At 45.6% G+C, this 26,310-nt stretch overlaps 1 protein-coding gene across 2 annotated transcripts in view; it reads right to left on the bottom strand.

The window, feature by feature from the left end:
- Window positions 1–26,310, bottom strand: part of LOC306953785 (voltage-dependent N-type calcium channel subunit alpha-1B-like) — a gene marked incomplete at both ends in the record, with an annotated part of 257,528 nt that overhangs the window by 85,792 nt on the left and 145,426 nt on the right. For both annotated transcript variants that reach the window (XM_079544765.1, XM_079544766.1), the window contains 7 exons: window positions 1,248–1,315; window positions 6,158–6,275; window positions 10,298–10,370; window positions 10,825–10,956; window positions 13,421–13,533; window positions 16,057–16,169; window positions 23,862–24,071. In XM_079544765.1, the coding sequence (XP_079400891.1) occupies window positions 1,248–1,315; window positions 6,158–6,275; window positions 10,298–10,370; window positions 10,825–10,956; window positions 13,421–13,533; window positions 16,057–16,169; window positions 23,862–24,071 (827 nt within the window). The remainder of the gene's footprint in view (window positions 1–1,247; window positions 1,316–6,157; window positions 6,276–10,297; window positions 10,371–10,824; window positions 10,957–13,420; window positions 13,534–16,056; window positions 16,170–23,861; window positions 24,072–26,310) is intronic.

The following is a 26,310-nucleotide window of genomic DNA, read 5'->3' as shown; positions in this document are numbered from 1 at the left end:
CCTGAGATCAACTGACTCCTGAGTAACTTAATTATAACTCCAGGCCATTTTTGGTTTTGCATGATCATATTTACTTAGCAATAAATCTCTCATTCTCCAGGTTTGCTATACAATTGAATTGCTTTAATCTTTTCCCTCTGCTTTTGAAACTCCGAGAGATATTTTTTCTCCTTTTTTTTTTTTTTTGGTCATAAGTAAAATTAAAGCAAAAAAAGAAGTTTCTTAAGAAGTTTTATGATTTTGCAATGCCGTTGAATCCATCAATATTTAATTACACTTTATAAACATAAACAAAGTCGGGTTTCTGACCCTTCCAGTCAGCTGCTGAAATGTTCAGGAGAAAGTGCTATAAGGATTCAGAAAGAAATGGGATGAGCTTCATTACCCAACTATACAAGCAGAAGTTTGTAAAATATAGCTGCTAAGGTAAATACAGGGCTTGTGCACCAGCAATCACTGGCTTAGAGCAGTGGGCTGTGCACACATCCACCTCCACCTCGTGAGAGCAAAGGTGTGCAAACCAAGCCCAGTGCTGCTGAACATCACCGAGTACAGCACAGCCAGGAACAAAAAGTGTGCAATAACCCGAATGCAAACTGCAGTGATTGGAATCCTTTCTGTGCTGTACAGAGGCTGTTTCCATAGGGAATGCTCAATATAAATCTAAGCATACAGCAGAGCTCCAGCAGTGACTCTTCCAGCTCGTGCCAGGACCCGGCTTTCTGCCTCTGCTGTGCTTTGGATTGCTCTGCACCTGGTAGGAGGTGGGAAGGTTCCAACATTTTGGCTTTAAACTCACTGTGACCTCTTCAAGTTGTTTTCCAGAGCTGATTGGAGAATATTAATTCTTTGATTCAAACTCCACAACACACGAAGCACCAGCATGAGACAGCAAAGGCAGCCACACACCACCTGTGACTCCCCACGCCGAAGCCTCAGACACACAAGTCAGCCAAAACCCATTAATTCTTTCGCCTCTGCTCTTGAAAAAAAGCAAAAGCTACAGAAGTGTGTTCACCTCCACACAGCAGCGACACGAGCAGTGCCTGCTGCCTGCCCTGGCATGAAGAAATGGAACAGTTTGCAGAATCAAGCCTCGAGAACCAAACAGAACGGAATGAGAGCGGACCTCTGGGTTCTTATCAGCAGTGTAAATTGGCACACAGAGGGACAGCGTGAATGGAAGTCTCTGCTTTTGGTCCAGCAGCTGTGGCCCAAGTTTGAAGAACCAGAAGTCATGTACTTACCTTGGTCAGCTCTTGGGCATTGGCCAGATTGTCAACAGCGATGGCCAAGAAGACATTCAGGAGTGTATCTGTTGGGGAGCAGCTAAGGAAAAATCTTCACATAGCAAATAGAGAAAGCAATTACTCTTCTCCTACACTACAGCCTTCTTTCTCCACTTCCAACCATGGCTATATTACTGGTGGATCCCTTGCACCACTGCTCTGTCTTCTTTATTTCTAACTCACCAGGAGTAGCATGTGCTGGGCACCCACCTGACTTCACCAGCACACGTCCTGAGGGAATACACACACCCACACACACAGGATTTCACCATCATTTATCCTTCCTGCTTAACAGAACAACTGGTAGCTCCTGGAAATTGGCCATTATAAAGGCCATGTTAGCATACAAAGACATCGGGCAACACAAAAAGGCTGAGCTGAGATCAGTGCTGTGCCACGTGCCATTGGGAGGAACTCTCATGGCTTATCACAGCAGAGGGGATGTGACAACTGCACAGCAGTTGCAAAGCAGCCACAAAGAAATTGTAAATCAGATATCTTTGCATACAACATGAGAGCAAGCAAAACAAACCCAAGTCTTAACCAATGCCCAAGAAGCAAAAAAACATTTGCTCCTATACACTGCCTGGTGACAGGACCCCATGGCTGCGTAAAGCTATGACTACTGCCCTAAATATGAGCATACATGCCTTTTACGTTGATCTAATGTATTCACCCTCTGGAATGCTTCACAAAGCATTGCACTGCTGTTGCATTCATAGTCTGCTGGCCTCACCAGAGCCATAGATGAGCTTGGCTTCAGCAGCACCCTGGCTGTGAGTGCTGCATGCTGAGCACCACCACTTCACATCGGCACAGCTTCAGGAGACTCCCCAGGGCAGCCAGAGAGCAAAACTTGCCCAGATCCAAAAGCTCAAGGCTTCTTGGCTTTCCTTTATCAGGAGCCCTCATCAGACTTGAGAACCTTTCAGGCCTCTCATCCCCATTGAGACAAATGCCTCCAGAGCCAAAACACTGATCAAAACCCAAACTCTGCTTGGGGCAGTGGAAGTAGGAGCAGAGTGTACTCCTTCAGGATGTGTCTGCATTCTGCAGGGAATGGGACAAGGACTCCTGGGTTTTCTCCAGGCATCCATCAGGATTTCACCACCACAAGCAGCACGGGATAGAGGGTTTTACCATGCATGGATGATTCCATGGGGACAGCAAGAGCTGTGAAATGTGATGCACATCCACTGTGAGGGGTACGGGGCAGGAGCTCCTCGCTCCCTCTGAGCCCAGCAAATGAAGAACAAGAAGGGAAAGATGATAACCAGAATGATCATCTCCCTCCCACGCTGGAGAGAAAGCAAAATCAACTTTCCATTTGCAAAGATATCTGTGTCTCCATTTCCTTTACCTGGCGAATGGCTGAGGGGCCACCCTTGGTGCTTCGATGCTGGAAACGCCTCCAAGCCCCTGGCTGGGGGGAAGGAATGTCTCATAACAAAGTTGTCTTCCTACCTCTGCCTCCTACACACACATGCTGAAAATGCCTCATGTAACATAATCGGCCCCTGGAAACAGCATTATTTTGGGGGATGTTTTGATTAATCAAGCAGACACGTTCCGGTGGAATTGAGTGTCTTCCCCCCCAAAAAAGTCCTTCCAACCCTTTTGCAGAGCCTGGGAACTCCCAGACACCAAACAACCTCCATCTCCAGGCTGTACAGCCTGACCAGACACTGAGCGCAGCTCTACATGCTGCAGCAAAGTGCAGAAGGCAGCCAGTGGCCAGGCCTGGGAAGGGTGCCTGGCCCCAAGCATTAGCTGCTTTTCATTTTAGGTTTTTCTTCATAATTTTTGGGCTTTTTTCTCCTTTTCCCCTCAACAGATGCACCAATTTATCAATTTACCACATAACAATGAAGAAAAGCACGGTGTAATTTCCAAGAAAATGAGCCAAGTCCTGCTGTCACTCCAGTCACACTGCTTCCATTGAACCGTTTCAGACACAGAGGTCTCTGCAGTTGAAAATGCAAGAGAATTCTGTCTTAGAAAACCAATGTTTATAGATCTTTTCCTTGCAACATGCTTTGAAAATACAGATTCACAGAACAATTAAGGTTGGAAAAGACCTCTAAGGTCATCAAGTCCAACCATCCATATAAATAGATTCAAAGAAGCAACTGAGCTACAGCAAAAGCAAGGGAAAGCAATCTTGCTTCTTCCTGAAATGGGGCAATTACAGAGCCCATATCAGTTTGAAGAGCAAAGGAGATCTTCATGTTTAAAAGGAGCAGGTTTTGCAAGCTGACCCAAAATCACCAACGCCCATTCTCTAAACTGCATAAAATAATGTATTCTTACAGCTTTCTGGAGGAGATCTGTGTAAAAAGGAGAGTGGCTGCAATGTTTAAGTCCCGAGTTATAGAAGAAAAGACATTTGACATTAAGCCAATCCATAACTAAACTAACCAGCAGTGCAGGATTGCTCTGTGCTGGGCACCCTCCCACTCTCAGTAGGAAGGTGAACCCACGGCTCACATCTGTGCTTCGCCCCACTCTGCAGCATCACTGACATTAACGGCTGTTTTACTTCCAGCAAAAATGCAGTTCTGCTATTTTCTGGCAAACTGAACTTTATTTTCAGGCCTTCCTGCTTATGTTTTGACAGCTAAGAATAACGTTAAGTCCCTGGTAAGTCATACAGTTCAGCTTTCACCCCAAGATAAATGACTGCCTGCTGCTTGCTCTCAGCATCCAAACCGTAACTACGGAGAAGCAGGGATAGCTCTGACCTTCCTGAAAACCTGCTTGAAATACCAGCGTGAGCATCTGTGGGCTTAATGCTGCAACTCCCACGGTAAACACACGAGGATTTAACCCCTTATCCTCCACTGACCCCTCTCGCTGTGTCTAAACGCCAATAGAGTCATGTGTGGTGCAGGAGAGCTCTCCCAATTCATGAAAGCAACCGATCCTCTCAGGCAAAGTCTTGGCCATGGCAAGGAAAGGCAAAGGCTGAATCCATGGCAGTCGCAAGGGGCGAGCAGGTCTTCATTGTGTCCATGCGAACAACCCCTGCTGTCTGTTACTGAAACTGAAGTACAAGGGAGAAGACCTCCCTTTCAAGTGAAGGGGCAAGAAAGGAATTAATACCCTGCTCTTCAACACTGCTGTATCTCTGCTGCTCTGAGGTTAAAAGTCTCTCTCTCTTCCCCTCAGCCTTGCTGTCAAGCCTGATTACGACTTAATCTCATTTCCAAATGCCAAGCCCTGAGGACTGAGAGCAATCCCAGCTCTCCATTGACCCACTTTTCAGACGCAGCATGTTTCTGGAAGGAGCACGCTTAGGCGGGTGCCTGAGTGTAGCTGCTGAACCAGCTCACGTGTCCTGGCTGCTATTGCTCTGGCAGTGCACATTAATGGGACAAACCCCACAGACAGCCCTCTGGGACATGCACAGCTTGCACGCCGCCTGCTCTGCTGTTCCCTGCCACAGCTCCTCATGCCAGTGGAGAGATTTCATGCAATGCAAAGGGCTGAGCCTGCTTCACAGTCCATGGGCTCTGATGTCCCATGTCCCACTGCTGGCTCGTGGTCACCCTGCTGGCCACCAGGACTCACACATCCCTCTCTGCAGAGCTCCTGTCCAGCAGGGCAGCCTCCAACCTGTACAGATGTGTGCTATTATTCCTCCCCAGGTGCAGGACTCCACACTTTGGCCTTGCTGAACCTCATCACCCAACTCTCCACCCTGTCCAGATCTGCTGAATGGCAGCACAGCCTCAATCCACCCCACTGTCTGCTCATCTATCTCACACTTCCTAAACTTACCTACAAGGAAGCTATGGGAGATGACATCAAAAGTCTTGCTGAAGCCAAGGTACACAACATCCAGTGCTTTCCCCTCATCTAGTCATCTCCTGCTCAAGCAGAACAGAAACACTCAGCCTTATTATCCCTATTTACAGAACAAACAAGCCAGGCACACTGCCTCATATATGCAACCATTTTCAAGTTTCTGTTTCTAAAGGATGCTGTTTGACACTGCACAGCTTATCACTGCAGCCAGTGAACAGCTGGTACCAACGAACATGTAGTCAGCCAATGTGAGCAATGCTATGCAACATCAGCCCAGCAGCATCTTCATCACAAAAGAGAGAGTGCTATCACTAATTCTGCGCTCTGCAGGCTCTCCCGTCCCTCCAGCCATTAGGTCTGAGGATCACTTTGCTTGGTTGCACATAAAACACAGCCTCCTGCTCCAAGTCTTTGCTCTGTATGACAGCTACTTCCAGCACACACCTTGGGGCACTTCTGGAGGCTCCCAGGTTCCCATTGCCCTGAGCAGGCTTTCATGACAAAGCGAAATAAAGCATCTTCATGGATGTATTTCTTAACTTGGAACAGGACCAAATACACCCAGAGCCCAAAATACAAGGGTTAGACTCATGATTTAAGCATTGTGTGAAGATATTTTCAAGCATTTGAAATAGCACAGCTGGTGAAGCTGTCATGGCACCAAGAGACTGATGCCCAATTTACGTGCTAAAGTCATTTCAACTCTTTCTCTGCTTGGTTTAGTGTAAACTATCCACAAAGATAATCAAAGTACAGAGGTCCTGCTTTGACTTGAGTTCAAATATTTTTCCTACAACATAAATGAACTCAAAATAGGACGTGCTTAATCTAAATCCATGAAAATTAAAACGAACAAAGACCATGCTCACATAGCCACCAGAAGTCTGACACCAACAAGGACAGCTTGCCTACTACTCTTAGCTCAGGTGCTGCAAGGAGCAAAGCCACAGCAAAAATCTGGTTTTAAAAAGTGCAAGGTTGGGGTGGGTAGGCATTAAACCATGTTAGATATTTCTGGCACCCTACAGTAGGCACTAAGACAAGGTAGTATGCAAGGATACAGTTACCAAACAACGTCAAGACGATGAAGTAAATGGAGGAGAACATCCCCGAGTGGACACCGCCCTGTGACTCTATGCCATGGTACATCACTGCGTTCCAGTCCTCCCCAGTCAGGATCTGCACAGAGAAATGCAAGAGAGAAGAAAATGACACACAGGGAAGACAAAGAAGGCACAAAGTGGGGGAGCTGGGCGATTGGACACAATCCTGGACCGGTCTCAGGCTGTGGAGTGGACACCAGCCTTGCAGCCCTGAATGGTCACAGCTCACACACAGCTTTCTCTTCTGCTGCCTCTTGGTTATGCGTATGCTTTCCACCTCTGGCATGGGCTCCCATGTAGAAGTCACATCCCAACACGTCTTCCAACCCATCTCCATTTCTAAGTCATGCAGAGATGTCAGGTTTTAACAATTCCACGTGCAGCTCATGTCTCCAAAGAAAACTCTGACATCCAAGCCCAGTGCCCCGAGCGCTTCATCTCCTCTCATTTCAACTCAGAGTTTGCTCAGTCATGACCCAACACACAGTCTATAAGCACTGGGTCAGCCCATAACAGGAGAAACACAGCTAAACAAACTCCTTCCTACTACTGAAAGCCCACTATTCCCCAGACCCTCAGGGCTGCAAACAGCCTTGCTGCAGCTGATCGTTTCTCCAAATGGAAAACCCTCTAGCACAACCACTGCAAGGTTTGCACCACAATGGTTCTTTTTCCTAAGGCCAAAGGATCCTCAGTCAACCAGGCTCCAGAAAACCTAAGCAGAAGCAATATCCAAATGTGAGTGAGGATAGCAAGGGGCAGTTTGAAGGAGTCTCTGCTCCTCCTGCATCCTTGTATGAGCAGAGCCCTGAAGAGCTGCACTGGCTGCAGGATGGGATGCTGACCCAAGGCTGATTAGCAAACATGAATAATACAAAACTCATTTTAATAAGTGGAAGAACCTAAGCCTTAAATAAGCCTTGTCACTCTAGAGGCTAACTTTGCACTATCCTGAACCACCTGCCATTCCTCACCAACACAGAGCAGCAGATTAGATTTTCACCTGCCCACTATGGCCAATGCTACCAATAGTTACATTCATTACATTGAGAAATGCCCACTGCAATTAAGAGCTCGGATACCTAAGGAGGAAGCTGTCTATGTGTTTAGTACAAGAAAAAGCAAAAAAAAAACAACAATAACAACAACAACAAAAAAACAACCAGAAACAGAAAAACACCCTGAAGCACAGTGTGAAGAAGCAATCAATCCCATGTGCATACAGTATGCTCCAAATAATTACAAATTCCAGACTATCTGCTGAAAGAGAGAAAACATCTTGCTGCAGGGCTGGTGCTGATGACAGCATTAAGGCAAGAAGAGACACGAGGCTGTGCAGTGCACATACAAACTTGTTTCCCAAATGCAGTATTTGGTCGCAGATAATTCATTGCAAGCAATCTGTACCACTAGAGTTGCCCTGGGCTTGCAGCAGGGAATGTGAACCACACCACTGGGCTTCCAACTCTGGCATTCAATTACACTGAGCAGCGTTCACAACCTTGCGTTCACATCATTCCCATGAATTCACAACTGCTCCTTCTGTCTGGAAATGAACACACAGCGATTGCTGTTCCTACAGACACTCATGGGAAGGAGGTTGGTGAGAGCATTTGCGTGACCTGCATGAGACCAAGGCTTCCAGATACCACAGACTGCAGGCTGCACAGAAACCCAGCAGGACTTGGGCTTCAAAAATCCAGCCAGAATGTTTTGAAAAGGAAACGAGATAATGAAGGAAAGAAGTTTCATGAAACTGCTGCAGAGAGATAAGTGGTCTAAATTCAGCAGGCTGCGTGCAGAGCTGGGGATGCTCTCAGAGGCTCTGGTGAGATGCACTCTTTGACCTGCTGTCCTTCCCCCATTTGCACCACTGCTCCCCAGCTGCAGGAATTACTCAAGCAATTAGGTAGCAGCCCTCAAGGAGCAGAGCAAGTGGAGTTAATAAAGGCCTTTCTAGTCTATAAAGTCTGTTTTTATGGATGCTGAGGCCTGGCTGCACCCTGCTGCTTCGGCTCCTCACCTCCAGCAGCCCCTGGGGCTCCACTCCTTCACAGCACGTGCAGTTATTTAAGCAGCAGCCCTCCAGGAGCAGAATACACATGGTTAATAGAGGTATTTCTTCTTTGTAGAGTCTCTGTGTTTATGGGTGTTGTAAACACTTGCAGCTCAATGACTGCTGCAATAGAGGCATGTTGCTATTTGTCACGCCTATATATATGAATATATATATATATATTTGTATATACACTGGCATTCAGCTCACAAAGACTGTTCTTGAGAGCTAGGAAGACAGTAAAAACGTGTGATACTTTTCTGTGGGAATTGAAGGGCAGTGGGACTCAGTAGAATCCAATGCTGAGCTCAGCCAGACAGACACAACACAAACTGGGATCCCGTGACAGAGGCTGTGACCAACCCTCCAACCTCAGTGGTTCTGTAACTCCATGTTCAATCTGAGCTCTGAAAGGGCTGGCTCTGAGGGAGGTCATCCACCTCCATCTTAAAGCCTCTGCAAAGGGGTGAGGGATGGGCAGGGCGTATCTGGCTCTATTGTATTCGCTCTCTGCATTGCATACATTCACTGGATAATGCCGCTCTGCTTATTGGAGCAGCATCCAAATGGACCTCCTGGCTGGTCAAGGAGGATCCAAAACCTCTGCTGAAGAAATGCTGACATCATATCTGCCACTCAAGAGAGGAGTGGGATTGGCTGGGAGCAAGAGGTTATTGAAATGCCTCTGTGAGGTTAATTGTCAGGGAGTTAATTCGGTGCCAGTGGTTTTGCTGCTTTTAATTCACAGCTCTGATGCTCTATACAGATGCCATAAAATCAGCACTGTTTTCCTTCATCGAACATCCACTACGCTACAGGGACATTCATTTTGGGAACAGAAAGGAAATATTTCAGCAAAGTATTTTCAAGAGATAACTGTAGTCCCAAACCAAAATAGCAATGAAATCTCCAGATGCTCATATCCGGAGCCTGACGGGGGCTCCGTTCCAACTCTGTGGCAATACCTTTCCATTTCTGTAAGCCCTTCCTTTGATGAGCACTAAAACACTATGCAAATACTAATCTACCATGATTTGCAATATCCTGCCAGGTAAGTACTGCAGAACCTGTTCTACATCTGGAGAACAGCAATGCCCATATGAAGCTGCTTACACAGAGGTCATGGGACGCATTTTCTTTAAGCTTTTTCTCCCTTAATCCAAAACTTGTCATCCACTCAAACCTTTTTTTTTTTTTTTCTCTCTGTCTTCTCTCCTCATTTTTAGGATGTGAAATAACATAATCCAAGTCTTGCTGAGCTCTAGGGAAGCTTTGATAAGGGTCAAGTCTTAACTTGAGCTACACCTAGCAAAGAAGGAGGCCATCCACGGACCTGCTACCTGCACATTGGGCAGGATTGTGCATCTCCACCTCTCTCCTTCAGTACCTGAAATAAATGTTTAAAAATGACATGCAGAGAACAGCTGCAAAATGAGCCTCTTAAACCTGCACATTGCATCTCCCAGAGCTGCTACTTTCCCCTGCCATCACACAAACTTGCCCAAGGCTGATGCCTCTTTATGTGCTCCCCCATCGACTGTAATTCTTATCCAGCATTATCTTATCTTGAGCTATTACAGTGCAAAATGCTACATTACTTCCTTACTGCCTGGAGCTAGCTCAGGCAGTTCTCCTCATTAAATTACAGCCACTGCAGGAAGAAGTGGGGCAGGTCAACCCTCACGGGCTGTGATTTTTAGCCAAACAGTTTATGCAGTGGACCACATGAAATGCTACCACTGCAGTGTGCAGCTGTGGGCAGGGGCCTTGAGAAGAGGAGAGCATGGATACAACATCTTTGAGCATAAAAACATCTACTTTATCAAGATATTTCTTTACCTAACAAAAAACACTCTGTTCTAGCTTCCCTTAATTCAGTAGCATTGATCTTTAATGATGCACTGATTGGTCAGTGTGGCCAAAACACTTAAGAAGGAAGGAATTCACCTTTCCTAAATTCATTGGAGACCTCTCTGCTCACCAGAAACAGGAGGAGATGCCCAAGAATTTCTTTTCTGACCCAAGACAAGGGATGGCTTTACCTGGAACACTGTGAGGATGGCAGCTGGAAAAGTATCGAAATTCGTGGTTGGTGTTTCGTCTCTAAAATTGAACCTAGAGGAAGAATCAGAAATAAAAACAATAGCAATAAGGAAACAAGCAAATCTCCTGCAGTCCTGTAATATGCTGTAACCTGAGTCAGAGACCAGCATTGGTTTCACCTGGACATAACATCCCAAGGACTGCAGTGGAGAACATGACATCATTGAGAAGATGGCTAACAGAGCCATGAGCAGAAACTAAATTTGGATCTGGAGAAAAAAACTGGCTCTTCAGAATTAATTATATCCTAAATTCAAATGGACAATGAAAAGATAAAACCATTTTGCAGAACAAGCCATTCCAAGAAGCCTTAGTCCATAGGTGTAAAGTCAAAATTGAAATTGTCTGCCTCTTCTCAGCAGAAAGGTTGGTGCATGTACCATTGGAGTCAGACATTCCTGCCCTGCTGCCCCTCTCCTTTTGTGCACTCCAAGTGATTGGAAGCACAGTGATTAATTAGACTTACTGCCCTCCAAAGAGCTGCATCCCCAGCAGAGCAAACACCACAATGAAGAGGAACAGCAGAAAGAGCAAACTGATGATGGACTTCATGGAGTTCAGCAAGGAGACCACGAGGTTCCTCAGGGAGTTCCAGTATCTGTGTAGGAGATCAGAGCACAGAAACCATTAGCGGTAGAAGAGCCTTCAGTTTAGAAATTAATTAGATCCACTCTTTAATTAAAAATAACTCTAAAAAATGGACAGCAAGGGCTGTTGGCATCTTTAATCTCCCCCTGCCAATGTAATTGAGAAATACATTGAGTTCAAGAATGAGGATTTTTGAGGCAGGAATTTTTCCCAAACTCCTTTTGTTTTCCTCTTCTTCCTCTCCCCTGCTGCAGCTGGGAGGACCGAAGCGCCCCACACTGCTCTGGGATCATGCACCCATTCCAAGAGAAGTTATGTTCATAACACAATGACTGCAGGTTTCAGGGGATACGTTGGTCTCATCGTGGAATATCTTTACTTTTGAAAGACAAAACCAAATCTCTCCTTGGAGGAGGAGGAGGAGGATAGAGCCCTTGGTCACAAGGGCTTTGTCCTGCTTGGTGCAATGCCTTCAGGCAAAATCTGCTTCCAGCACCATCTCACTGTTAACCCCACCGAAGCAGCTCCAGCTCATCCCAGAATAGCTCAACACCCAACCCTGAATGATTACAGAGCACCAGGACATAACGAGGGGCTGCATTTCTGCAGCTGCCAGTCCCCATTAGCTTCAGACATGACAAAGGGGAAAACATGTTGAGCTGTCCTCTCCTTGTCTTCCTTTCTGAATTTTAGTCCCTCTTGGGCTGTGCTCCTCTTAGTGCATCCTGGTGTCACCGTTGGGACTGACGCAATTTAGCTTTTAACTTTCACATCACTCTGCCATCAGCAGTCACACTGATTTGGGCCATAGGAATCAAAAGCCCTAATAGCAATTCTCCAAATCAAGGTGGACTGTCATCTTCAGCTAAATACAGACGCAAGGAGCCTTGGTGTGTGGCAGCGGGGTTGGAACTTGACGATCCCTGAGGTCCCTTCCAACACAAGCCATTCTATGATTCTATATGAAAAATGGGGGGTGGAGGGAAAGACAACTGCTTGGGATCAGGATGTTTCCACCAGGAGAAATCTCCTTAATAAGGCCAAGGGAGTTTCTGCATCAGTGGGGTGAAAATCTGACTTGCTGCCCTGAGAGTGGGAGATTGCTCAGCCTGTTTCATGACTGCTTTGTCAAGTTAAACCTCAGGCTTCAGCTCTTTGCTACAGCAGCTCAAATCCTGAATAGTCACAACAGGCAAAAAGATCATTTTACCCTGCAAAAATGTCCAAATTTTTAAAAAAGCACAACATACAATCAGATACATTCTATCTCTGTAGCTCCCCTGACAATTAATTGCTAAAAATTTGCCACAAAATGTGCCTCTTTCAATAAGTAAGATTAGAGTGGAGGTAGACTAAGTGACGTTTTTAGGGCAAGATCCCACTTCTTTTACTGGACATTTACAGAACTTCATGTTCCCAACTCCCACAGTGCCTCCAATGGCACACTGTCATGCAGGGATTTTGAGTCTTTGTGATGATTAGCATCAGATATAAACTGGCAAATTCCCCAGCTAACAAAAACCATGCATGGGAATAGCCAGAAAATACCTGCTAACTTCAACCTGCTCTTTTACTGTCAATGAAGGCAATGGTGTAGGTGGAAAAACAACAGCAGGAGCACCCAAATATTTCATCCCATCCCACAGCACTGTTTTAAAACAGAGAAATTGCTCCTGGTGGGTTTGCAAGTTGCACAGCAGCTGTTGCTAACGGCAGCACATACTAACGCAAGAGCACGAAGACAACAGAGAAGCTGGAGCAACCCAACTCCAGTCAACGTTCACATTTACAGGCTCCAGAGAGAAACCTCAGACATCCCCAGAGCAGACAGAGCACAGACAGCAGCAATGCACTTATATTCATGTCAGCACCGTGGTTTGAGCATCAGGATTTATTATCTGGCAGTAGCCAGAGCTCATCTCAGTAGATCTAAATCCTTAAATACTATCAGCAGCAGATAAGGGCAGCAGGCACTTATTGAGAGTCTTGTTTTAAGCAAGTTTAACAAATAATGAAGTAAAGCTGGATGCAGCTGCCCCAAGCAGAATGGTTTCAAACTACAAGAGGGGAGATTTAGACTGGGTGTAAGGAAGAAGTGTTTCACACTCAGGGCAATGAAGCACTGCACAGGTTGCACAGAGAGGTGCTGGTGCCCCATCCCTGCAGACAGCCAAGGTCAGGCTGGATGGGGCACTGATGGAGCTGTAGATCATAGAATTATTGAGATTGGAAAAGACCACTAAGATCATCTTAGTCCAAGCCCAGCCCATCCACACCTACAAACCTGCACAGAAAGGTGTGGAAAAAGCTGTTAAAAGTCCTCAAAGGCGCAACTTTCTAAGAACAGCCTACCAGAAGCTCAGACTGACCAACCAAAGGAAGGACAATTCTACACCTGCAGTTCTCTTCTTTCCCTCACCCACGGGGTGACTTTGCACGGTGCCTAAGGTGAGTGAAACAGGAGCTGGACTTACTTGGTGACTTTGAAAATCCGCAGCAGCCGCAGAGCTCTCAGCACGCTGATGCCAAACGAGGTACCAGGTTTCACTGCAGCCCAGATGACTTCAAAGATGCTTCCCACAATGACCTGGAAGAGGAGCTCATTTTACAGAAGGGAAAACTTCTGCTTAGATCCTTGTGGCGCTCCCAGAGAGGCTGGGGGCTAAAGAAGAGTCAAAAGTTGGGGCTATGATGGTTTTCCAATGAAGGTTTCAGTGTAATTTTGCAAAATTGTGAATTAGCCAGCAGCAATATAAGAGGGGTTTGGTTCCAACTTTCTGCAGTCCAGTCCAAAAAGGAGCAATATCTAGACTGGCATAGAGTGGGAACTCTCTTCTTTCTTCTCTTGCAAGTCAATTACTTCAAAATAGCCTTTTTTAGAGGACACAAGACTTTGTCACTACTATAACTTATAATTTACATAACTGTAAGTGTACAGATATTTCATTTGCCTACCCTGCATGGTCCAGGCAGCCTTCAGAGACATGGGGACATCGCCCCATCCACCTCATCCCATTAGAAAAGCACCATGTCTGCATCCCAGAGCTGCAGAACAGCCAAGTGTTAGCTCCTCACTGAACGCCCAGACTCTCCTGGCCACTGAGTCTTCGGGAGAGTGATTAAGATAATGGCTATGAAGAGACCCTAAAGAGTCTCTCATGTGCACATCCATCATCTGCCTCAGGTTATGCAAAATAAATTGTCCTCAGTCAAGGGGGTTGGTTTTGTTTCTAATTTTTGCCCATTTGTCTTAAGGTTCACAGAGCATTAACCTGAAGGGATAAACACTGCTGTTTTGGGTTTTTTTTTCCCTGAAATCCCCTATTACAAAAAGGACAAAATAATAATGGGCTAAGCACAATCGGGAAAGGGCAATTATATCAACACAGGTTACTGCATGGTTAATTAGAGAGGATGGGCATTTCTCTGCTGATAGCTATCATTAGCTGCATTAAGCTGGCATTTCAGAGCTCACACAGACCGTGGTCCCACGGCATGAAGCACGCCATAAACATGCTATGAGCAGCCCCAGGGAGCAGCTCAGGCCTTTGTGCATGGCAGCAGCAGAACAGTGCTGGTGACCTGCGCAGCGCCGTGGCACTCAGCAGCTTGCAAACCATTTCCACAAGCAGGAGCCTGTCTGTTTTTTGAAAAACACAGCAGGACCTGCAGCTGCTCTGCAAGAAACACGGTACCCTGAGCTTCAAGGAAACACAGTGGGAAAAGGGGAACAAACAGCAGTTGCTCAGCCGGTGGCTCCCATTACAAAAGGAAGGAATTAAGATTCCTCTCCCACTGCCTATTCCTCTCGGGAATCCCTCGTGAATCAGCAAAAGCCTTTCCTCAGGCACTCCACGCATTACACTGATCATTAACTTCCCTGGCATCTCAGCAGGGCCTCTTGGGGGCAGTTGCACATGAGACCCCGCTGGACCGTTTCTCCCAAGACTGATGTTGATCTGTTTTGTTGTTTCTCTCTTTGCTTTTGAACTGTTCTATCAGGATGGTTTGTCAGACTAAACTGGTTTCAGATGTCCCAGTGTGGGTGCAGGAGCCAAATTAGTTCTGGGGGGTGGAAGGTGGGTGAGGAGAAAAACGCAGACAGAAGTAGGATCCCAGCGGGTTCTCTAAAGGATGGAGAATTAGGAACATATCAACAGCTTTACCTCCTGGGAAACCCTCTGCAGAGCTCAATGCCAGTGCTGCACTCACTGTAGCATGGCAGAAAGCAGAGAGGCCTGGTGGATTTATCTCATATTGATGTCAAGCTCCTGTATCACCTGAGCTTGAGCGGCAGGAACAAGTTTATCTTGAAACACAGAGCATTCTGGATGCAAGAATCCACACCAGCTATCTTACACTAATCAGGTTATTTATGCACTGGTTTCGTTCCATGGTTGGCACTACTGGGCCATACAGACAGTATGACATACAGACATACAGACAGAAAGGTCTGCACAGCACATTTCATGGCCCTGATCCACTGTCAGCTGCTGTAAACACCTGGGGAGAAAGTCCCACATGGAGGGATTGGGTGCAGCCAAACCAACCTCAGCCTCTTGGACACAGATGGCTCCTGGGTTTGATCTCAAGGGCTGTTCAGCTCTGGGCATTCACAACAATGCTGCCAAAAAAGGACTGTGGTAGCTCTACTGTAGAGTCTGTGCTTCAGCCCTAAATGGATCTGAGTTGCAGCTTTCCTGTATTATGTGTTCAGGCTTCAGGGCACTCGTGTCTGAAAAGCACTATGTATCTTGAAGTAACGGCCATGGAAAGGATGATAGAGAGATGAGCAGTAAGATGTGTGGTTGTTTTTCTTTTTTTTAATCTTTCAATCACTTCATTTGAATGGGAGAGAGACTCTCCCATTAATCAGAGCACTTACTGATGCTGTGAACAGCCTGTAACTCACTGAGGAAATGAAACCCTCGACTGTCACATTTCTTCAAGAGGAATGATAACCAGGGGAGCCTTAATGTGTTTCCCTGCAGCTAATTTATATGACAACCACTCCCTGGCAAAGACACCCTGTTGGCACCACTTCCCATACTCACCCTGAAATGCCCGGCCCTATTCAACCAGGGGGACCACGCAGCTGAAGCCTACTCACCCCAAAGTCAAAGCAGTTGAATGAGGAATGAAAGTAATTTCTTGGTCCCAGTCCATACATCTTCAAAGACATCTCAGTAAGGAACAGACCCAGAAAAACAAACTCGGCGAAATCTAGGAACCAGAGAAGAGATGACATTAGTCCACGAGACCTCAGTGGGCAGATCTCTTCATGCAGGGAACACAGTCGTTTTTCACAGTGCAGACTTGCTCCTGCTAGAAGAAAATCCCTTTGCAAAAGCAAAAGCAAACACGACCCTGAGGAGAGTTTCACGCGGTTATGTCTATATGCACATGAGCTGCACTCAGACTTGAGGAGCTGGGAGGTCAGTGTTGCACGTGTACTGTATATGTATATAAGCATTAAATAATACTCTCAATCTCTCTGCAAAGGAATTTCAAAGGGAAAGTTCTGGATCTAAAATTCCCAAAGGTCTGATTTAATTGCACAGACAACGTTTTGCAAATGCATGCTGGGGACGTCCGTGCATATTTTGGGAGCGGGGTGTGAGCTTTTATAACGTTCTCTCATGATAAAAATACCTCCCTACCCAACAGAGCTGCTGCCTCTGTGAGCTCAGGCTCAGAGGTGTTGGGTCTGCTGTTAGCTTTGATTCCTATTACGCCTGCACAACCACAGCTCTGCAAGAACAAGTTCAGTTTCCTCCTGCCTCGCACATCACAGGCAAAAGGCTGCCATGATTTTGGTGGGAAAATGTATCAGATATGATGAAATAAAGGGCAGAAAGAACGTAGTTGGAGTTTTCTATTTCCACGTCAGGTTTTTAGGACTTGAAGCTATAGGAAACATTGTGTTCGGTGCTATAAGTTCCCAAAGTTAGATGGTGAATCCAAGGAGCAGCAGCAACAATGGAATATTATTAAAAACCAAATATTGAAAGGGTAAAAATCCCCTCAGTGCTTCCAAAACAAACCTAACAGCATATAGTAAACCTCTCCCTATAGAGAAACACTGACAGAAGGAGTCAGACTTCAGAAGGCAGAGAGCAGGGGTGTTGCTTAAAGCAGCACAGACTTTCCCCCATGCTGCAAGGAAGGCTTCTCCTCTAATTCAAGTTTCATGATCAGAAGTAGTACTGAGATGGCACCAAGCTTTTCTCAAAGGTGCAGGCTGACAGCAGAGTGGCAGTGGATGCACTTTGCAGTGAGGAATATTTCACTTAAGAAATCCCAAATCCTGGGTGTTTTGTACACCTGGAATGCGTGGCTTCAGCCAACAAGCATGGGGAAAGGGAGAGCAGCAGGCTCCTTTCAGACATGGGTTTTGTTCAGTTCTCTGCCTTGCACATTTCTCCTAAGTGCTTTTGGCCTGGGTTCATCTCACATCGCTGCTTGTCTTGTGCAATTGCCTGAAAAATACAGCTTCAATTATCAAAAAATAAAAAGGGGTTTTACATTTTAAATCAAAAGAAGCCATGAAATATCATGGGCACGATGTTAACTGAAATCCAGGAAGCACCAGCTAGATGAGAGTGGTTTTATTAATGCTTCAGCAGGGAGCCTACAAGGGCACTTCTGCCAACATTTACAGTAAGGGAGGGAACATCATGAGGGCATTAACTATGTACACCGTGTAACAGACTCCTTGAAACTAGGAGTAACAGCCTTAAAGGAGACTGCCAAGGGCAAAACATTTAGACATGAAGAATAAGATGGCAAAATGTGAAGTGTGCAGACTTCTCAGCCCTTTTCCTACCACTGGTAGGCTCCACTGGTTGGATCTTCATGCTCACAGAGCATCACGATGGCATGGAGATGAAGGAACAGCTCTTCTGCCTTCCCCTTAATGCACGGAACCTGCTTGGAGAAACACCTGCTACATCATGTCTCTATTCTTCTCTCCTTCCTGGCAGCAAAAAGGCATTTACAACACAAGGGATCCCAGTGGCAATCATCCAGTTACACTGGCAATACATCTCACAGTCCAAGTGCAGAGGGTAAGGAAGGGACCAGATGAACCAAATCTCAAGCATGACACGAGACACCAACAAGATAAGAATACAGAATTGAAGCAAAACCAAAACAACACGTTCAATGGTAACGAAATTTCCTGAACACAATTAAAAAGACTGCAAACAGCAAGGATGTTTAAATTCTTAACTATTAATAGCTGAGCCTCTAAATAAGATGCTTAGACTGTAGTTTCCAAGCCGGACTCTAAAATTCCATCCTGCACTTCCATTCTGCATCCTGTAGATTTTGGAAATGGTAATTAACAAGAAGCAAAACTCCCTTAGCAAAGCAGACACATCTTCCCTGGGTGAGGAAGAATTGATGCTGCTCCTGTCACCTATTCTGCTCATTAGCCCAGAGGGAAATCTTGCAACAGTGTTTATGCTGTTTACGGAGTTGCTCCCTTGCTGGGAAGTTACCTCTTGTGTCTTAGGTTTCATGCTCAGTAGAGCTCAGCATGGTGTTTATTTGAATGACTTCAATGCAAAGTCCCCCTATCGTGAAGACTGACGTCAAACCCATGCCTTGAAACTGGTGGCCATGCTGGCAGACCAAACTTAGAACCTTTGCAAGAGGTTGCAGAGAGGCCAACAGAAAGCACTGCACAGCCTCCACATGCTTTTTGTGCCTCCCCTTTGTAGGGAGTTTCTCATGCTATTTATCCACCAGACCCAATTACCTTTCAGGTAGGCCCAGTATTCTTTCACAAAATAATGAAAATACTAGGTAGAATTTTAATTGCAATTTTCACCATCAGGTCTCAGTGCACTTTGCCAAAATAACAGCAATCATTTCATAAGAAGGGAAAGGAGGAAGGAAATAAGGATTAATAGTCCATCACACATCCACTGAAGCATGAACAAAAAAACAGGCATTACCCAGTGCCACGTTTCATCATTGGAGTGACACATCCGATGCTCACACACATGCAAGACCAGATTATTACGGGAGAAAATCAGCCAGCAAAAGGCCAAAGTAAAAGAGATTCAAACAGTATTTGATATAAAATACAGGAAACTCAAAACATCCAAGAAACAACTTCCTTCTGTCACTCTTGAAAGAAGAGCCCATCTCATCTTTTCACAGCCATTGACTTCTATCTGGAGCAGAGCTCAAAACAGGCAGGATAGCTGTATTTCACCACACACCACAGCCATGGGAGGACAGGGGATGGAGAAAACTCACGTGGTGAGTTCCTTGGATGCAAGGAATTCACTCAGAGTGCATCAGCTTCTCCAGCTGACAGATCAGATACGTGATTCCTTCTGACGTGGCCCTGCCCATTTAATTGAAAATGCAATTTTGTTGTTTGGACCTCCTGGTGTTCAGACCCCACAAGTAATTTAATTTGCCTTAAACATAAGCATTTTGTAATGAAATTTTAGTTTAAAAGTTTGATATTAAGATTCTCATTTAATTAAAGATTTGTACCACTGGCAAAGGCCACGCTAGTATCTTTTTGCCCCAAACTTTTGAGTTAGATATTCAGCAGCTCCTTTTTGTCAGTCTCCAATGGATTAATTCCATTTCTGCCCTGGATCAATCCAAGTCTTGTGTCATTAAGAGCAGGTGTCAAGCCTGCCACTTCTGTTTCCTTTTCTCTTTCTCCTTGTACATTAAACCAACCAGGAGGAGAACCTCAGTGAATTACAACTTCTCCCTCTGACAAGGCAGACGTGAAATGTTCAGCAGACATAAATAAATATGCTCGTTTGAGAAAGCCTTTTCTTTGCAACCACACATGCTGCATATTTATATCCAGAGGGAGCCGGCTATCTACTTCAAAGGCAAACACAATATCATCAACAAGGCATAATTGCATCAAACACGGGGTTCAACACAGCACAGCACACTGAGAAGCTGTTCTCAAGCTGTAATGTCTAAAACACTGTCTTCCAATATTGTGCTTTTCAGAATGGAGGCATTATAGAACTCATTTTTAGACAAATTGAGGAGCAAGATCCCCGCAGCATTAGCCAGAGAAATCCAGAGAGAGTTGCTGCATGGAGGGCAGCCATAGGCAAAGAGAAGTCTGGTGAGAAAGCTCCCTCCTCCCCTGGGAAAACTTACTGATTTAATCAAAAATCCTTCTCACCACAGTTCCTAAAATCTGATTTGGGGACACCAGGGAGCTCCAGGTCCTTCACCCCTGGAGGTGCCCAAGGCCAGGTTGGATGGGGCCCTGGGCATCCTGATCTGCTAGGGGTCAGGACTGGATGATCTTGAGGTTACTTCCAACCCAGCCATTCCATGACTCTGTGATCTGCACTATGTGCCCGCATTACAGATTTTATATTTTGTCATCCTTACTGATGAAGATGCATCTTTTCTGCAACTAGACTTCAAGTGATGCTTGTCTATGCTGGAATATAGACTTCCTTTCTGTCACAATTCTCTTGGTGGAAATAAGTGCAAGCAAATGACCATGGCATGTTTTATGGGAGATAGCCTTCTACAGGGAACTGAAAATTGCTTAATTGATAGTCCATGCTCTGGGGAAAGGCACATGCCATGTATGATTGTGCAGTATAAGAAAACTTACTGCAGCATGCCACTGAAGTCATTCCCATACAGGGAAGGAAAACTTCCAATTCAATTTGGAGATAACCATGAGGGCATGAAGTATGTCCTGTTATTCACCATACCTCAAGAATGCCAGAAATTTCTCATCAGGGTGAATAGCCTGCTCTTACAATAAGACTAAAGAAATTCCAAGTCCCTTCGTAAAGCTCCTGCTGTTCCCATTTCAAAGCAGTTGCAGCAACATGGAATATCAAGTAGAGAAAGCTAATCAGAACAACTCAACAGCAGAAAAGTTAAAAGAAAAGACCACAGGAAAAATAAATCAATGCATACCTGCAAGGTTTAAACCCACCGTTCTTTAAGTAAAACTAATCTGTAACGTAATTAAATGTTCCCCCAGAGGAACAGGTATAATTGAATTAGAGGTGCTTGGTGGAGTTGCAGGGTTTAACAGATCTTCTCAGACTTCACCACACTCCTCTCCTTCTGCCACAGCTCACACAGCTCCTCACTGGCCCATTTCTGAGCACCTTCCACAGAGCAACTTCATTAGCGTTGGCTGCTTCAATCGCTCTGCACCACATCAGCCAAGCCCTGCTCCTCTGCAGTGAGACTCCCTCACCACGGATTAACTCTAAAGCCACTCCTAGACTGTGTCACTTGTACAGTTAAAGGATTTGGCCAAGTACTTCCAGAAGCTATTTAAAATCCCCTGGTTTTGTAATATCCTGTTCTGCCTGTATCTAAAGGATCTGTGAACGAGCCTTGGGCAGAAGAGTGCTTTCAAGGAGCACTCCTCAAGAGCTGAACTGCAGATGGGCTTGTTCACAAATATGTTTGGTGCCAGGTTAATGAGGGTGGCTGTGGTCATTGTACACAGGCAGGAGAGCAGTCAAGCCCAGTCTTACCATGAAAGCAATAATGAGAAAACCAGTTAGTCCACACATGACCCAGTGTAACTTAGGGCATAAAATTCCTTGTACTCAACAACAGATTAGCAGAAAAGATTGTGCCAAAAAAAACCAATAACACCCCCCATGAAATTGAGAATAACTCAATAGCAACACCTGCTCTAGGGTGGGTAGTATCATTGAATCCCAGAATGTCTTGGGTTGGAAGGAACCTCACAGACCATCCAGTTCCAACGTGGTCCCACGGGCAGGGCTGCCAACCATTAAATCAGACATCAGATGAGGCTGCCCAGAGCCCCATCCAACCCTTCAGAGCACCCACAACTTCTCCAGGCAGCAGTATCCTGGCATCAAGAAATTAAAGTATGCCACACACATTTTCCTGAATGTAATTCGCAAGTTGGACATTAGGAAAATTTCACAGCTCCTGAAAGATGGACCCACCCCAGTCCCTGATTCGAGGTACAACACAATTTCAACACTCCCTTCTTCTTGTCTGCAGCTGAGGTTGGTTGGGAGCCTAATTAATGGCTGCTGTACCAAATACAATTCCCACCTGGAGGGAATTTCATTATAATCAACGCAACACCATCAGCTCCAGATGAACATCAAGCAGAAGTTGCTGGCTCACAACTTTCTTAATGTCCTCTTAGAAATGTTACTGCGTCAGGTGCTCCCAAAAGAGTGCTTGGAAATCTGTACTCTTTAAGCTGAAATTCTTAAAGTGTTACTATTTTCCAGATATTTAGTCCTAATTCAAAAATCCTAAGCTTCACTCTGCTAATTACTCTGCCAATCTAGCTTTCCAATGTTAAATTTGGGAAATGAATAAGTGAAATTGATATCTCTGTGTGGTCTGTCTTTTCAGTCTAAATCTTGCAAGAGAAACAGTTGAAAGGAGCTTCTGTCCTCCTTACACATTTCATTATAACTTCAGTTACCTGTCTGTATTAAATATTTCAGCAAACATTAATAGGGTGCTTTTTGAAGTCGGAGCCGCTAGTATTCCTGACCCCTTAGCTCTGAAAAAGAAAAACTTCAAAAGTTTGCTCCTTTATAATAATGTAAGACCTGAAGGTGTGGGTCTAGAAATATTTGAGTATGTAATTTATATAGAAATCAATGAAAATTAGGTAGATAAGTAACTTTAATGATCTAAGCCACACTTATTAAGTCAGACTGTTTGAAATATTTTTTCCCCTAGCCTTTTTTCTCACTTTAGAAGTTTTACTCATACTCTCAACTTGCCCCATCTAAATAAAGATGTGTTTCTAGCTGTTTGACAGACTCAGAGATGGCTGATTTTATAGCTCTGCCTTCCAGAAACAAACCTTCCATCCCCTGCCTTCCCAAAGCAAAGCTCATGAAGTCCCACTCTCAGTGTTATCCCATTCTGACCCAATACACTCAAACGCATTTTCCAGCTCCAGTATTCACAGCCTGCAATCTTCATTAAAATAAAAGCTCAGTTCACCATACTCCACTTCTTTTTTTAACAAAAGGCTTCATGAGCAACTCTGCAACCTCAGCGTAACACCACAACGTGTGCATCCACTGATTTTCTATCACCAGACAGAACTATTGGCAATTAAAAAAAATAACAAATCATCCTTCAAAAGAACCTGTAACTATCTGAAGCCTTATACTGATGGGTGACCACAGGAAACAAGCTAAAAATAAAGCTTTATCACAGGTGTAATAAATCCACTCTATGGTATTATTTGTACCGCTACTCCACGTACTTTCACAGAAGGGCATCCTGAGGTTTATCCATTTATTTAAGGAAGACACAATTATCAAAAAAGCTCTTCCGTAAAGTTGCAACCACTTAAGGAATATAGAAGTAACTGCTAAAAGCACAATAAATTAGCATATGATTCTGCATACACTGTATTCAGATGTTTTTTCCTCCCTGACAGCCTTGGTGATGGCACACATGGTCATCCCAGCACTGACACAGCTTTGGATTTGTCCAAAACAGAAATACCCATGGATGCAGATCAGCTGCAGAGTGGCACAAATTCTGCCGTTCCTTCCTCTGACATCACCTGCAAAACTCAGAGGAAGCAAACCTTCCTCTGACATCACCAGATTAAGACGTGGTTGAATCACATGGTTGAGTTTCGGGTACAGTTTAAGATCACATTCCCACATCATCCCAAACCATGAGATGAGACAACTGATGTAGGCTTTTTCTGAAAGACTCAATGAAAACATGACTCAATGAAACATGACTCAACGAACCTACTAGAGCAATTCATTAATGCATTTGCCTCCCTACTCTAGGGAGACCTAGGAAGCCACAAACAGACCTCACGAGGATGCGACACCAGTGCCGTGAGCAGCCAAAACACAAGACCCAGAGAGGAAAGGTGCAGGAGAAGCCCCTGGTACTCACACAGAGCAGTGGTGAGTTTCTCTGGCTGATCATAGTGCACCATCGCGACGCAGAGCGTGTTGAGGGCAACCACGCAGAGCACGATCCAGTAGAAGCTCTGGGCTTTCACCATGCGCCGGATGAAGAAGCGGAACATTTTCTCTTTCCTCCTGAAGTAGGATGAGCTCTCATTCTTCCCACTCTTCAAACTGGCACGGGCAAAAGGAGACCCTGGGCAGCGAGGCATAGAAAGAAGAGTCACCACAGCACATCCAGGCAGGAGAAAGGCCACAGGATGCCTATGGGCACACAGACCCACTCCTGAGCACCAGGCTGAGCACAAGGCTGGGCACACTGAGAATGGACTGAGCACAGGCATCTCGCTTGCAATGACTCTGCAAGGGACGAAGATTTTAGAACTTGGTGGCTTAATACTCAGTTCCACCATCAGTGGGAAGTGGGCTCCCAACTCCATGAAGCTATCCTGAATGTCCCAGCTGAACTCACAACTTTTAGGATCCCAAGTGACTGCAGCAACAAGGTGTTGGGCATGGTGATGGGTGATGGGTTGGGTGGTTGGGTTGAACATGGTAGATGTGCATGGAGCACATCCCCTTGGAGCTGTGCAGCTGCCAGCAGGTCCATACATCCCCACTCAGAGCACCAGCACAGCCAAGCCCTTATTACCATACTGAGTCTCCTTATTTTACTCTGATTTCACATCTCTCTGCAGCAGAAGGCTCAATCTGCCTCCACGCATCATGTTTTGGGCACAGCTTCTCATTTTGTATCCATTCTGCCTTTATCAGCTACATTTCAAGTCTGCTCTGAAACCCTGGAAGAAAATCAAATGTTTTAATAGTAGCAAGCTGACAGAGGAAACAATTCCTAATGTCAGTTCTCCTCCTGAGGTAGAAGCACTGTTGAAAGGAGTGATGGAAAAGCAATCTCTGGTCAGGGCAGAGCACGTGCATCCGTGGGAGTTCTTCTGCAACAGCTACAAATGCTGTTGCAAGCAGGGTACTGGTGATGGCCACGGGCTCTCTGCTACCTGCATCACACTGTGTTCACACTCCTCTGGTTGCAAACCTTGTATCTTGGCAGTTTAAGGTGAAGCAGCGTGCTGCTGGCCTTCGCTGTCATTGGCTGTTGCCTCCCAGGGGGTAGGACTGGCCAGGACACACACTGCCCTGCTTGGACCGAGCACCGTGACAGCAGGTGACCCGCACTGACTCTCCTTGGAGATGGCTGAGTTACACGAACAAAGTGTTCTGGCTATGGCAGCCAAGTGATCCGAGTGCACTCGTAGGCATTTCAACACCTCCAGTGATGGAACGGGTGAGGATCTCACCCTGTGTCATCTTGCAGTAACACCAAACACTGCAGTCATAGACGGGTGGTGACAGCAGGGAGCTGTGCAGCACCACCTCCCTACCAGCAAGCTCTGTGCTCCTTTGCTCAGTTCTGGCCATCCAGCAACATCCAAATGCAGGGCTGCACCTGGCTGAGTTACAAAGCAAATCCCTGCTGGAAAGCTCAGTGGGCTGTTGTTCTATTAGTTTGATAATCTCTTCTTTGTTGGTGTAGAAATTAACTGCAGTAGTGCTCATCTGTTGTTTTAAGATGATAAAATGAAATACAGGTTAAGAAATTTTACTCAGCCCCAGGTAAGGCTGCAGCTCAAATGCTGCACTCTGCGTTGGACCCCTCAGTACAGGAAAGACATGGAGGCCCGGGAGTGTGTCCAGAGACAGGTAATGGGGCTGTGATGGGTTTGGAGCACAAGTGTGATGGGGAGCAGCTGAGGGAGCTGGGATGGAGGAGGGAGACCTTATTGCTCTCTACAGTTCTCTGAAAGAAGGTTGTGGCAAGGTGGGGGTCAGCCTCTGCTCCCAAGTAACAGTAACAGGACAAGAGGAAATGGCCTCAAGTTGTGTCAGAGGGGGGTGGGTTCAGGTTGGGTATTAAGAAAAATTTCTTTAGAGAAAGAGTGGGCACAGGCTGCACAGGGAATGGTGGAATCACCATCCCTGGAGGCATTCCAGAACCATGGAGATGTGGCACTGAGCAACACGGTCAGTGGGCATGGGGGGACTGGTTGGGGTTGGACTTGATGATTTTTGGAGATCTCTTCCAACCTTAATGGTTCTATGATTCTGTCTTCCAGGAAAGAATATCAGGCCACGTTGTGTATTTAAATTGATTTAAACATGGAAAACATCCTCTTTCCTAGAGATGTCTCTAGCACAGCTTAGAGAGTGAGGAGCCAGCACCGACTGCCGCAGGGTGGTTAGTGTGGAGAAAAGTCAAAGAGTCAGGAGAAAATGAAAGAATAAATCTTAGGAATAACTCCGGAGAACACACTGGGAAGTGTTTACCGCTATCGAGCTTTATAATGCAATTATAAGGCTCATTGAGGTACTTGTATTTGAATTAAAGTGCAACGTATGCAGGCAACAGCCAGCAAGAG

Source organism: Tetrao urogallus (assembly GCF_951394365.1).
Source record: "Tetrao urogallus genome assembly, chromosome: 19".
Lineage (NCBI taxonomy): Eukaryota > Metazoa > Chordata > Aves > Galliformes > Phasianidae > Tetrao > Tetrao urogallus.
This window is presented reverse-complemented; position numbering and strand designations above follow the sequence as displayed.